Genomic DNA, 13243 nt, shown 5'->3' on the forward strand with positions numbered 1-13243 from the left:
AATTTTCATGTGATCCTACAAAGTCCTATTGATGGATCTCTGTGCCCACCGCCAGTTTGCCTTCAGCCATACCTGCTCAGTACACTTAGGAATACTCCTTTGTCAGCTGTGGCTTATATAGCTCATTTTGTACATGTTGGCTGCAGGTGATGAATGGAATTTTTTTGTATGAATTCTTCTGTCAGTCTCCTGTGGAGTCTCATATCCACTTTGTCCTAAAGCTACAGCCATCTCTGTCAAGACAGCATGATGGGGTGGCTTGAGTCAGGGGCCTCGGCCACGTGGCTTGCTGACCAAACCATGCAACTTGTGCCCCAGGACATATGCAGGGATCTCGGGAACAGCCCAAGTCTGTCAAATCACCATTTCACTGAGACATCCCAGGTCCAGCCTGGAAGCAGCCCAGCCGGGCAGATGTGCTGCCCTTGTTCCAGCTCTGAACTGGCTGGAGTACTGCTGCCTATGTGAAGTAAGCCGCGCTGAGGGCGGTGGTAACTGCAGACCAGGTCTACGCATGAGCACAGCGTGGATTCCTTTACAATCTCTATGTCCTTATATCTTTGCTGAGTGTGGCCCAAACCAAAGAAACAAATCAAGCCCATTCTGACAGCATTCAGAGTTAACATTCCTGAATTTGCTGTTGTCAGCACCCAGTCTCCTTTTTCCTACTGTGTTTTTATTGGTGAGGCTGACACAGAACATGGGCACCTTTTGTGGTTCTTTCCTGGCCAGCTAGCACCATCTTACGTACCCCAGCTTTTGTGTAACAGTTTTCTTTTGCCTGTAGGTAACGTTCACGTATACAGCAATGGCAGGATGCGATATACCTACCATCAGAGGCAGGACAGACGGGAACATCAGGGTGACGTAAGTGGGGAACAGACAGGGGGGAACTGGGAGTCTAAAAGTTTTTCCGATACATTAATTGCAAGCTGGTTGGTGTGTCTGTCTCGTGAAACAGTCCTGCTTGTTTCCACCCCTCTGAACAGAAAGCTGGAGTTGTGGGAAGTGAGCTGCCTTCAGAATTCATGCTGAGTTGTGGTTTAATTTACTAATGGTTGTTCTCCTGGGACTCTCATAGCTGTCATCCGGTGGGAAAAACGCTGCTGAGTCCTGAAACAGTGCCTCCTTGAAATCAGATTGCACCAGTAAAGTGTACCTGTCTATACCACAGAATAAGTGTTTCCTTTCTGATTTAATTCTGTAATTTCAGAAGGCAAATCCACTTTTCAAATAATATGGATACTGATGGCTCCTCCCAACATTAACTCATTCTCATTTTTATTCCAGTATTTAAGATGGAGTGTTTCTAATCTCTGATGCTTAATTAACCAAGGGAGACACTTTGTAGCATGAGCTATTTTTATGTTTTCCCATCACAGAAAATCTAAGTATATCTTCAGCACTCCAAGCCCTCTCATCTAGAGAAGTGAGAATGAGGGACTTACTGTTTAAGAGACCAGGGTTATCTATTGAAGTTTACTCTTTTCTGGGGATAGCCAATTATATTTAAAAACAAAAAAGAAACAACAAAAAAACCCCCAAAAAACCCACAACCAAGCAACCAAAAAAACCCAAGAACTTCCTGAATATATTTTCTCAAGCGTAAAGTGGAAAGTGTACTCTGCTGGAACTGGAGGGAGCTCAGGAGGTGAGGTAGAGGGGGAATTACTTTAATCTGACACTGAAAAGGTGAGAAGGCTTTCCATAAAACCAGTTCTGCTCACTAGAACAAGCAGGACAGAAACCACATAGGCTCTAGAAAAACAAAATATGGGCATGATGCTTGAAGTTCACTCACAAGGTTCCTTCTGCTAGTCCCCTCTGCCCTTTGTCACATCTGGAGAAGGGCAATGGGTTTTTACCTTCAGAGTCATGCTGCCCTTTCTGGAGGGGAGCTGTGGGCTGCTGGGTTCCCCCCAGTTATTTTAGGGTGCCTCCTAATCCGAATGCCTGTGAAAAGCAGGCGAATCGAGGTGGTGTTATGGCTGGGAGGGAGGGAGAGCCATGCTATGGGATCCTTGTGTACAAGTGTATGGGTGGCACTCCACTGTGTGTTTCTCTTCCCTCAGGGTGGCCTTGGGCTATTTGTCCAGCTGATGCCTATCCTCATCCTGATCATTGTGTCTGCTCTCAGCCAGATGATGGTCTCCAGCCCACCCTACAGTTTGAGCCAGAGGCCGTTAGTACCCATTACTCTAAAAATTATCCAGCTGGGGAGGAGGTTGGGTTCTGGAGGGCCGGGTGGTGGGAGGGGGTAGGGATCTGGGCTCTTTGTTTTTCCTGCCTTTTTTTTTTTTTTTTTTTTGGTCTTGCTGCCAGATGTCTCACACATCAGTCAAGGCCTCCTGGTTCTCAATCAAGTCTTGAGATAGAAGGTGTGGGGAAAGTTGGAGGGTGCTTAGTTGCCTAAGGGAGGATGTTCTTTGACAGGGACCTTCTGTGGCCCATACCCACAGCTGAGTGTGTCTGTCTTAGAAAGGGACAGGCAGAATGACTCCGAGAGACTGTAGCCCAGCACCAAGATCCCATATGTAGAATGAATTAAGATGTAGAATTAAATTGGGGTCTGAAAAGCAAAAGCCAGATCTGTTCTTCCTGAAAGCCTCAGTTTATGCCTAGTACAAAGCAACAGAGGAAGAGAAGAAGGAATAAAAGACACTCCCAGAGAAATCCCCTATTTTTGAACTCGAACCTTGCCATGAAACAGCTATGGCCAGACATTTGCTGTGTGAAAGTGAAGCTGTTTCATTCTAGATCCTGTGGAAATGCCCCGATCTGCTCCCTTGGTTGACAAATAGAATGAGTCTTTATTCTTACTCACTTGGCAGTGCCAACAAAGAATGGGAAAACAGGCTTGATTTCTGGCTGCTTGCATCATTCTTGACAAAAGCTTAATGTATTTTCAGTAGAAGTTCCTTATGTGTATTTAACGAGGGTAGACTTGGTTACAGCCAGTGGGCCTTGTTTAGTGTCACAGGTGACAGCATTTGCCATTGATGATGTTCAATACTATAAAACCTAGCTTAGCTTTTGTCTCCCAGGTGAAGACTGTGACATTAGTGCTTGGAACCAAAGGATGGAGCGGTGTTGAAGAAGGCACAGTTACAGGTTATCTTGAGAGGCTAAAGAGTATCGAGATGTGATTTCTGCAGTTGATACTAGGGCTATAAAATTAAGCATTCTATATGTATACCAGTTTGCTTTATACTGGTGAAGAGGCGGTTTATGGGGCAAGAAGACGTTGATTGGAGGGCAGGGATTTGTTTCCAGCCTTGTCAGCTGTCAGAGGAAGGCCATCCCTGAGCCCCAGGTGTTTCTTCGCTTCTCGGTTCCCCATTCCCTGGGCTCTCCCTGTCTCTGCGTGCTCTGGTAGCCGCAGGCAAACCGATGTCCAAGTTTGGATTTGGACAAGAGTGGCAAATGAGCTGATCCAGACCTCCAGGGTGACGAGGCACTTGGAATGAAAGGAGCTCGGGAGCCAAAGGCGTGCTGTGCCGGCAGGCGGTGCTGCTGGCTCGCTGGCGCAGGCAGCCAGGCCCCTTTTGCTGCCTGACGTGAAGGGAAGTGCTGTGCTTGGCTGTTGTTTGGCAGAAAGCTCACCACACTGACAGCAGTGAGAAGGAAACGAGAAGCTTTTTGAATCTGGTGAGGTTTTAATGGAGATTTTAATGCCACTTGTGGATAGTGAAGCTGTCTCTGAGAAAGGCAGAGTCCTAAAGAACCATTTATCACTTGGTTGCCTTTGTAAATCTCTTCCAAAAACTGGCTTCCTGACAAAAGATCTGTCTGGTTGTGAGCCTGTCTGTGCCACCCTGCTTTTCAATAACACCCTATCGAATTTCCCTTAATTTCATGTCTGACTTCAGGTGGCAGGTTTCTTGCCCTTATTTTCATGCTTTACACTCAAGCATGCTGCTGAAGCTCTGTGAGCTTAAATACTCCTCCTACATTTTGTAGCCTCCGTAGTTCATCTTTCTACAGGAAGGGAATATGAACTTTGGGAGAGCTTAGGGCTCTGTCTTGACAGGTAGAATAGTGAGCTAAGATTCTTCCAGAGCCTTCATCTCAAAAAATGCCAAGAGAGCTTTTTGGTCATGTTCAGTCTATCCAGTTACCCACCACTCATCCCTGAGTGCTGAACCTTGATGAAACATGCAGGAGTCTTCCAATCGCTCCTGTAAACCCTGATAACAGACTGAAGGGCGAGCCGGATGAGTTAATGTTTATACCTGGCTTAAGAATCAGGCTCGCGTTCAGCGCAGCAGCCAGCCGGGATTTATTATGGGAGACTGTGGGCGCGCCTCCAGCTGGAGCTGTGCCAGCGTTTGGGCACAGGTCCTGTGTTACAGCTTGCAAACACGTCCTGCTGAGTATCTCTAGGTTTGCTGGAGTTTTGGGGAAAACAAGCACGGGGCTCTGTCTGAAATGCAGATCCAGAGGGGTAGGGTCAGAAGAGATTTCCTACTCGAAAGTGCTTTCTGTACGCATCAGTGCAGAGCGAGTCTAATTTTGTTCTTGCAGCAGCAGCGTTCGTTGCAGCATGTGGTGTGGTAGAGGAAGCTGACGCTTTTGGGGTTAGCAGATATCTTTGCAGAGGGGAGTGGGTTCAAGTGACGGGCAGCCGCGCTGAGCAGGGGGGGTTGCTGGGGAGCTGGGACAGCCAGCCCCTGCTCTGCCCCCACCTCAGCGCTGCCCTGCTCTCCTGCCTCGCTGGCTGCTCTCGCCCTGCACCGCAAAAGCATCAGCCTCTGAGCTTTGTAACCATCCTTGGGGCTCACTGCCAAAAACAGAGCATGGTGTCGTCAGCAAGGAAATTGCAGAGAGATTTAATTAGTGCTGAAAATTCTAATGAACACTTTATTTTAAGTGGGTTTAGGCCTTGGGCAATCTGCCTCAGAGTTCTGTCTGTATTCAGAGCTCTGCCCACCTAGCTAGAGGCCTGGCAGGTTTTCTCTCCCTGTGTTGGCATTTAATTTCCACCAGAAATGCTTCTCCTTTCCAAACCTTCAAGTCTGCAGATGCATAGGAGTGATGTATGTTTTCAGCAGTCTGCTATCTTGGCATGTTATGCATTATAAAGAGCTGGGAGCCTTTTGCTCTGCCCTTGACGCACGTCCTATGCTGTTCTGACTCTTCTCCCTGAACTAGGTCTGTGGGTCACATACACAGGAGAATGACAGAGCACTTGAAAGTCGTCTACTACGTATCTGAGAACTTTGCAGATGAATACACAGGCACGAACCTGAAGAGTGTTGAAAGGAGCGTGGAGGACGACTATATTGCAAACCTTCGAAATAACTGCTGGAAAGAGAAGCAGCAGAGTGAGTAGAGTGGGGACAGGAGCGGAGGGTCTTGGCTGCTGCATGAGGTTGGCTTCAGAAAGGTTTTACTGGCGACTGAGTTATACTGAAGTTATACTTTAACATGGTGCGAGCACGTTTCCTGTGTTGTTGGCTTTTTTTTCTATCTGTGACTTTGTGATAAATCCAGTACGTGGGTGTTTTTTGTTTTGTTTTGTTTTTTAATGCTGCTGTAGAACTGGTCAGACAGGAGTTGTGCCCTAGAGGTTCCCTGTCATCCCAGTAAGATATCTGATTTCCAGTGGAGGGGGAAGTTTGCAGCCATCTCATTTTCAGGAGGCCCCCCCGTAGCTCTGTGTAATATTTTAGTTGTTCAAGGACTGTGTCTGCGTGTCTGCTGCCCGTGGTGTCCTCCATCCCGCATCCCATCGCTGCTCAGTTGGCTGTGATGATCTGGCCCTCTAGCCAGGCAGCTGAGTGTGGGGAGTGCAGCCAGGGGTGACCTGACTTCTCTGCCTGCCCATTCCCAGCAGGTGGTGATCAGAGCTCTGTGAGCAGTGGCCAGGGTGGGGTTTGACCCCCCCGGGATGCAGGGAGGGGCTGTTAGAGCCCTCGGTGGTGCCAAAGGAGGCTGATGCACTGAGCTCTGAGCCTCTGCATTTCCTCTTCCCCATGCTGCTGGGGTAACCTTTGTGCAGGCTGTCTCACGTGCCTCCTGGGACTAGAGGCAGGTCCTGTCAGGTTCCTTCCCTGGGATGGATGAGCTGTCAGCAGATGTTACACCCATCCTGTCCTAAAGGGCACAGGGCATTTCCTCAGCCTCATCCTGTGCTTCAGCCAGCCTTGAAGAACTTGAGGTGCCTCCTGTTCCCAGCAGAACCCGTGGTGGGACGTGGCCTGGCGGGTGGGTCTCCTTCCACGTCCCATCTGTAACGCTGGGATTTTCCCTTTGCAGAGGAAGGCTTGTTGTACCGGGCACGCTACTTCGGAGACTCGGATCTGTACCAGCGAGCACAGAAGATGGGCACCCCCAGCTGTAGCAGACTGTCAGACGTTCAAGCCTCTCTGCACGGATAGTCACCGCCGGCCCGCTCAGCAGAGGTCTGAGTACGAGCTGGTGATGCTTCCCCCGGCAGCGGAGCAGGGCACGATAGTGCTTTTCATACTTAAATCTCTGTTTGAGACACAGATCTCCAGGAATCTCCTCTGGATGCGCACACATCACGGGCGGAAGCACCCCCCTCCGCCAAGCCTGCACTCCTTAATTGGGAAATTGGTTCTGTGTAGTTTGCATGGCAGCACCCTCGGCTCTCTCCGAGCTCCCTGTTTGCTCTGGCACTGTTGCTCTTGGGTCTCTAGGAACAGAGCAAAAGCCCCGGGCGTGTTGGCAGCTCAGCTGAGGTCTTGTCAGCTGCGCATTCGACACAGCGGCCGTGCGTGCCTCGGCTGGTTGGAGGTTTTTTACCCGCCATGGCAGCCAGCCGCCACGTTTTAATGAACCTTTTTTCAGTTGCTTTATTGTCTGTTTTACTGAAAAAACTGTTATCCCCTGGCACTTGAAGCAATGTGAGGACAGGGAACGGGCTCCTACCAAACAGATGTTCACTGCCCCCCCCCACCCCGTTGCCTTCCCATGACACTCCAGGAGAACAAAGCAAATGGCCAGAGTTCACAGCAGGTTGTGGAAGTAACTGACTGTGTTGAACTGGGAATCAAAGTAGAAACAGCTGAGGGGGAGTCTGGAAGACCTGGGGGGGTTGGAGAGCTTGATTCAAGGCGAGCCCATATAGCACACGTGAGACCAGGTGTGCTGGGTCATGGGAGAACTGCATGGAAATAATGAAAAAAATTGGCATGGAGTTTGGAGTCCTTTTTCTGCTTAATTATCTGTGCTGGTTTCACCTACCAGACACTGCTGGGATGGCTGTAAAACATGCAGGTCCCTCCTACCACAAAACTATTTTAAAACAAAGTTTCTGTAGAAAATAAATTGGAGGTGAGGCTTGCCGCAAGCGTTAGTTGTGTGGACACCATGTAGGCTTGCAAAGACTTCCTGGGGACGTTGGACACTGTCTAGCTGCGTGATTTGTAGGTGCAAGTAAGGAGGTTTAGCAGAGGAGTTTGTGCTTGGGTTTTATTTTCCTTGGCACAGGGAGCGCGCCTGAAAGTTTGGCCTTTAAAGCAAATCCGCTGGGTCGCGTTCGGCCTCTTTTTGGGTGGATCCTGTTTTTGGAACCATTCTTATCTTGATAGGCCCGCTCTCTTGTTTTGATAACTGCGCCTCTTCTTTCGTGATAGACCGGCACCGATTCCCTGCTTTTCTTTAATTCCCTTTCTGTACCCGTGGCCTGAAAAGAGAGCTGCTGGGACTGACGTAGTGTGACTGGAAGAGCTGCTGCCTGTAACGGGGCGTGGGGAAGGCGGGGGGGGCAGGGTGGCGTGCGATTGTCCGGAGACTGACACTGCTACCGCTTTTGTTCCCAGACTCTGGAAACGCCTGAAGACTTTTGGCGAAGTGCACTGAGCCGAGGTGACAGACTTGATATTTAAAAGAATCAAACCTTATCTTACAAATGGAATTGGAGAATTAGCAACGCACAACTGCCCTCTTTCTTCTCTCTGCCTGTCTCCACCGTTCCACCTACGTCTCAGGCAGCGAGTAGGACAGGAAATCAAGCTGCCCGTCTTCCTCCTTCCCTTCCGACACCGCTGGCGTGCGACAGTCTCGTTGCTCCTGGGATCCCACGGCCCCGAGAACAGAATTGTAATAAAATAACACAAACTAACTGCAGAACCCATGAAGCAGAAGGAGACCCTTGGCGACTGCGCTGGTCATCGCCGACGGAGAGAGAAATTGGACGATTTGGTGATAAAAGAAAACTTTAAAACAAAAAAAAGAAAATATAATCTATTTAGAATTAATTTATAGATGTATATATGTTGTACTTTTAAACTATGCAGGGGTTGGATGATTAAATTATTTTGTTTTCTGCCCAGTTTGGTAAACGGGGAAGCGGGAAGTCTCTTCCCAGGGTGTCTCGCTCTGCAGCGCTTTCCCGCCTGACGCACTAAAACGAGAATCACTTTGCAGTTCCTGTATTTTGCTTTCTGGAGGACAGCAGCGTTCTGCGGCTTGGGATGTCGACACCTGCCTTTCGGGTTTTAATAAACGATTCCAAATCTGTAGGGGGTAACAGAGAAATCGGGGAAACCGTCCAGATTTGTGGTGTGGTTTTGCAATGTTGGCAGAAGCTGCAGCGGGTCAGCTGAGCCCCGGCGTTGCGCTCGGGGACGGGAAGGATTGTCCTGGATGGTTTTTGCTCATCGGTCGTTGGGTTTATTTGTGCACATAACTTCTCTTTTTTGCAGAGTCTGCTTTAATTTTGCCTCGTAATCAGCGTGCGGTGTTCGTTCTGTAAAGAGGGCTTTCCACCAGCCGTCTCCCTTTGTTGGGGTTTTTTTTGCGTGTCCTACACTTGGGGTTCCTCAACCACCAGCACTCGCGTTCGCGATGTGGCTGTGGCCTTGACACCCTCTCTCTAACGTTTCCTAGAGGAGACCTGTAAAATACTGCTAATTCCTGAGAAACGGAGCTTTCTATTGCTTCTGTTGAAAGAAGTTTGGCCGGGGGAGGTTGGAGGTTGCACCTGATCTCTCCTCGGACCCCGCCTCAGCTCTGCTGCACGTCTCTCACTCCATCTCCGCCGGGCAGGACCGGCGTTAGGGTGGTGGGAGGGTGCTCGAAGCAAAACCAGCATGAGCAGAGCTACCTCCCATGGAATAAACTGGATTTTAGGGAGTTTTTTTGGTACTTTGCAGTTCGTTTTAGTCTAAAGACATTTCCAATGAGAACCGTCCCCCAGCACCCTCAGGGGAGTGAATCAAAAGTGCGGTGGCTCCCGGGTGGGGTGGCAAGGGCTGGATGAGGTGAGAGGTGAAGTGGTTTTATTTCCTTGTCGTTAGGAATCCATGTCCTCTTGTCTTCAGCTGTTTATTTATTTTGCAGAATATCAGCCCTCCCGTTACCTGCAAGCGTTATCCCACAGCCACCATCGCTTGGACCTGATTTTAAGGGTGGTTATTCTTTTCGTCTTTTGTTTTTTCTAAATGATTCCTCCACCACTGGAAGGAATTGGGTGGAAGTGTGGCGTTTGGAAATAGCTCTTAATAGAGGCACAGCCCAGCTGGCGTGAAGAGATCACGGGGAGGGAGTTAAATGAAAATCACGTTTGCAGAAGGTGCTGAGTGTCTTGCCCAGGGGCATTACTTGCCCAGAGCTTGTCCGCCAAAACCTTTTCATTATTTTTTTTCAAGTAGATACCCATGGATAATAACGAGCGAGAAGGTGTAGATCCTAACAGATGCTCACAGAGGCTGTATCTCTCAATTTAGAGTTAATTATACAATTGTACATCTATAAATAAATGTTTATAATGTGAAAGGCTCCAGCTGTGTCGGTGTCCTGAAGATCCTTGCCCCAGCCAGCTCCTTCGTGCCACTTTCCTCACATCCGCACGGGCGCTCGGTAAATGAGATTTGTCACCTTTGCCATCCCGGCGAGCCCCGGTGGCTGAGAGCTCTGGCACGGGAGAGGGAAGGATGGAGAGAAGATGGAGAGGAGGTGGTGCTCCCTGAATTAGCTGTGGGTCCCAGCAAGGTGATGGTGAACGTTCACCAGGACGTCTTTGCTTCCAGCTGGTTCCACTGGCCAAGCTCCTTTGGAGGATGCTTTATTCCCACCCCCGACTGCCACCACCCTGGCAGCATCAGCCTGGTGTTTGAAGGCGGCCTTGGGACGGGTCCCTGTGTGGGGCGGGCAGGGGGCAGGAAGGCTCGGGCCGTCTGTCCGGGCGGAAATGCTGGCTTGGACGTGCTTCCCGATGGTGGCGGCTCGAAAACTGCCGGCTGCTGGCCTGAAATCCTGGGAGTTGGATTTGGCGTCTGTGCTCCCAGGTGGGGCTCTTTTTCCCACATGTTCCCTCCCCAGGGCAGCAAAAAGCTTTTCCTGCAGCAGCGGGGGCAGGATTCCCCCCACCAACACTCCCCATCCTCACAGGCCAGAGGGCTGGAAGGGTTTTCCCCTTTCCCCTTTTCCCCCCTTCTCTCAGAGGCCAGGGGTCACGTCACTGCCATTTCCCCTCGGCGCCGCGTTCCCAGCACAGCAGTGAGTCAGCCCCACCGGCCTTTCCCAGCGCCCACACCAGCCAGGAGACTCCGGCATGAACCAGCCCCATCGCCGAGCAGAACCCCCGGTGCCTCTGGCACAGACCCTGCTCCGTTAGTGTTCTTAATGCCGCAATGCGGTGCATCCCCACTCCTGCTTTGGGGGTGGTTTTGCTGCATTTGGGGTCATTCCCAGCTGGGAGCAATGGGAGATGCTCTGCATCATGGTGTGCTGGTCCCTGCCCACTCGCCGACAGTGTGGGCGATTTGGGCTGCCCATTAGCTGATTAGCCCGAGCTTTTAATTGCAGTGGCTGCCAAAGGCAGGGAGGCAGCAGGGGAAGGTGGGTGCTCCATGATCATCCTCTTCTGGCAGGGAGGGAACAAGGGGGCTCCTGCTTCTGCCCACCATCATTTTTGACAGCAAAACGTGAGGATTTAGTGTTATTCTGGGATTTAAATCCTCATTTGCCTAATTGGTGTTGATACCCCTAAAAAATCTCCCTCTCCTCACCACTGTGATGGCACCTGGGAGCCCTGGACTGATGCTGGTGCCAAAAATAACCCCATCACCACCTCCCAGGTCCCAAAATATCCCTCTGCCTGTCCCCTGCTCTGGGAGAGGCTAAACACAGCCTCGTCTGGAAGCTCCTGTACCTTCCAAGAACTGTCAAACGCCACAGACCTTGACATTCCCCCAGACCTGTCACAGAAAGGCCATTTTGCTATAAATAGAAGGAAAAAGCTTCACCTGCCATTGCTCGTGGCTGGGGCTGTGACCATGGGGCGTTTCGGGAGCACGTGGACCCACACAGAGAGTTTTGCTGGGCACCCCCCAGCCCAGCAAAGGCTGCCCTGTCCCTCTGTGTTTGCTTTTGTGAGTTTTGGTGAGGTTATTTGTTTTCTTGGTGCTTTCTGCAAAGCTTTGATTAGTCCTTGTAATAATAATTTTTAAAAAAATAAAATATGATGCAGAGCCCCTTGGCCACCCTCGGGAAGGCTGGCAGGGGACAAGCCAGGGCCATGATGCTGCTGGCAGCACAACAAGACACCCAACCACCCCACCCGCATGCTTAGCAGCTCAGTATATAAAATTCCATGTATTTATGGAGCTATATATATAGCTGCAAGACACAATATGTCTTGGTCGGAGCTAGGGAGCCGTGTGCTGTTTCCGTCCTGTGCTGGCAGTGCCAAGATCTGCTCCTCTTGTGATTTTGCCAAAAAACTTTGGGTTTGGAGTTTCCTTTCCAGCTCCCTCGGTGGCTCCTGGGCTGTTTTGATGGTGGTTTTGTCACTGGACAACCCCGCAGGGCACTGTGCCACCTGATCCCAGCACGGGGATGCCCCTCACGTGGCAGGGCACACTCTGGCACGTGACCCTCTGAGAAACACCCCGATCCCCAAAATTTTTTTGGGGAAAAAAAACCCCTTTTCACAATGTAGGTTTGTAAAGGTTTGTTCCAGCTGTACCTGCCTGGTGCTGCTTGTTGCTCTGATTGCCCCTGGGTGGTATTGACATGGGTGAGCAACCTCAGCTCCAAACACTCTGCTTGCGGGTTGTCCTTTTCAGAAACAGAGTTTTGGGGAAAATTTTCATCAAAAAGTCACTGTTTGTCCACCCGGGGGGGGGAGGGGGGGCGGGAAATAAACCAACAACAGAAGCCCGAGCCAGAACAAACTTGCATTTGAATGGAAATGTCTTTTTCAGGCTGGTTTTTATCCCCCACACCTTCTGCCAGGCTCTTCGTTTGCCAAGCAGCTTAATTACACTTTAGTGAAAGCCTTTTCTCCGAGTGGCTCTAATTGCAGGCCTGGGTAATTGGTCTCATTTTTGCAGTGCATTTGGAGCTGGGGAGGGCTCCCCCTGACAGGTGTGACCTCACCTATATCTCCCTCCCTCACACTTTTCACTGATTCTCCTGGTTTTCTGCCCAAACCCACACTGTAGCTCCCAGGGGAGGCAGAGCAGCCCCTTGCTGGGCTGCCAGGTCACTCCTTCCCCAGGGGACAGGCACCTGGCTGGCTCGGGGGTCTGACTCAGCCCCCCTGAGTCACAGCCCCATGGCCTGCAATTAGGAGCAGGCACAGCGGGATTCCCCCTCATTCCCAAAACCTTCAGCTCCCACCGCAGGGGCTGCTCTGACAGGGAAAAGCTTCCCCAAAAAATGCCAGCAGGTATTTTGGAGCAGCTGGGAGCAGTTGCATCATCCCTCTCCAGCCCCAGGTGACAACACAGAGACAGCAGGTTATCAATTAAGACAGCTTTTATTAGAAAAGTAAAAAAACCCACCCCAACACAATTGCATAGGAAGTTTTGCACTTGAACATCAAGTGTATGAGTGTAAACTGTAACCAATGAAGCGCCCACGGCGTGTCACGGCGAGGGGTCCTGCCCTCCGTCCCCGCATCGCCTCGCGCACCCCTCTCCCACCATTCTCTCCTCTCGTGATCAAAGACACGATGCGATTTGGGATCCCCCCACCTTACTCAGCAGGAGCCCGCACAGAGCTGCCCAGTGCCAGCGGTGGGGGTTTGTCTTTGATCCAGACCTCCAGCCCAGCCCTCACTCACTCCCACACGCACCCTCCCCCAGAAACCCCATTGATTACAATCCTCGTTACAAAAAACGCTATGATTGATCTGCCAACAGGAGACCGTCCGCCCCCCAGCAGCCCCGCTGCCGCGTCCGGGGGCGCAGTCACCGCAATCATCATCGACAGCGTGAAGCGACCTCCGCCTGGGTCCCACTCTGCTCTGCATTGCGGATGCCCTGGC

The 13243-nt window shown here is 50.8% G+C and overlaps 1 protein-coding gene across 1 annotated transcript in view; it reads left to right on the forward strand.

Moving 5' to 3' along the window:
* Window positions 1–8034, forward strand: part of DNAJB12 (DnaJ heat shock protein family (Hsp40) member B12) — a 14593-nt gene extending 6559 nt beyond the window's left edge. Inside the window, exons 4-8 of the mRNA XM_029087365.1 lie at window positions 788–867; window positions 2073–2182; window positions 5152–5324; window positions 6259–6410; window positions 7788–8034. Of these exons, the coding sequence (XP_028943198.1) occupies window positions 788–867; window positions 2073–2182; window positions 5152–5324; window positions 6259–6380 (485 nt within the window). The 3' untranslated portion in view covers window positions 6381–6410; window positions 7788–8034. The remainder of the gene's footprint in view (window positions 1–787; window positions 868–2072; window positions 2183–5151; window positions 5325–6258; window positions 6411–7787) is intronic.
* Window positions 8035–13243: the final 5209 nt, after the last annotated feature.

The sequence above is a fragment of the Antrostomus carolinensis genome, unplaced genomic scaffold, assembly GCF_000700745.2.
Source record: "Antrostomus carolinensis isolate BGI_N321 unplaced genomic scaffold, ASM70074v2 scaffold39391, whole genome shotgun sequence".
Lineage (NCBI taxonomy): Eukaryota > Metazoa > Chordata > Aves > Caprimulgiformes > Caprimulgidae > Antrostomus > Antrostomus carolinensis.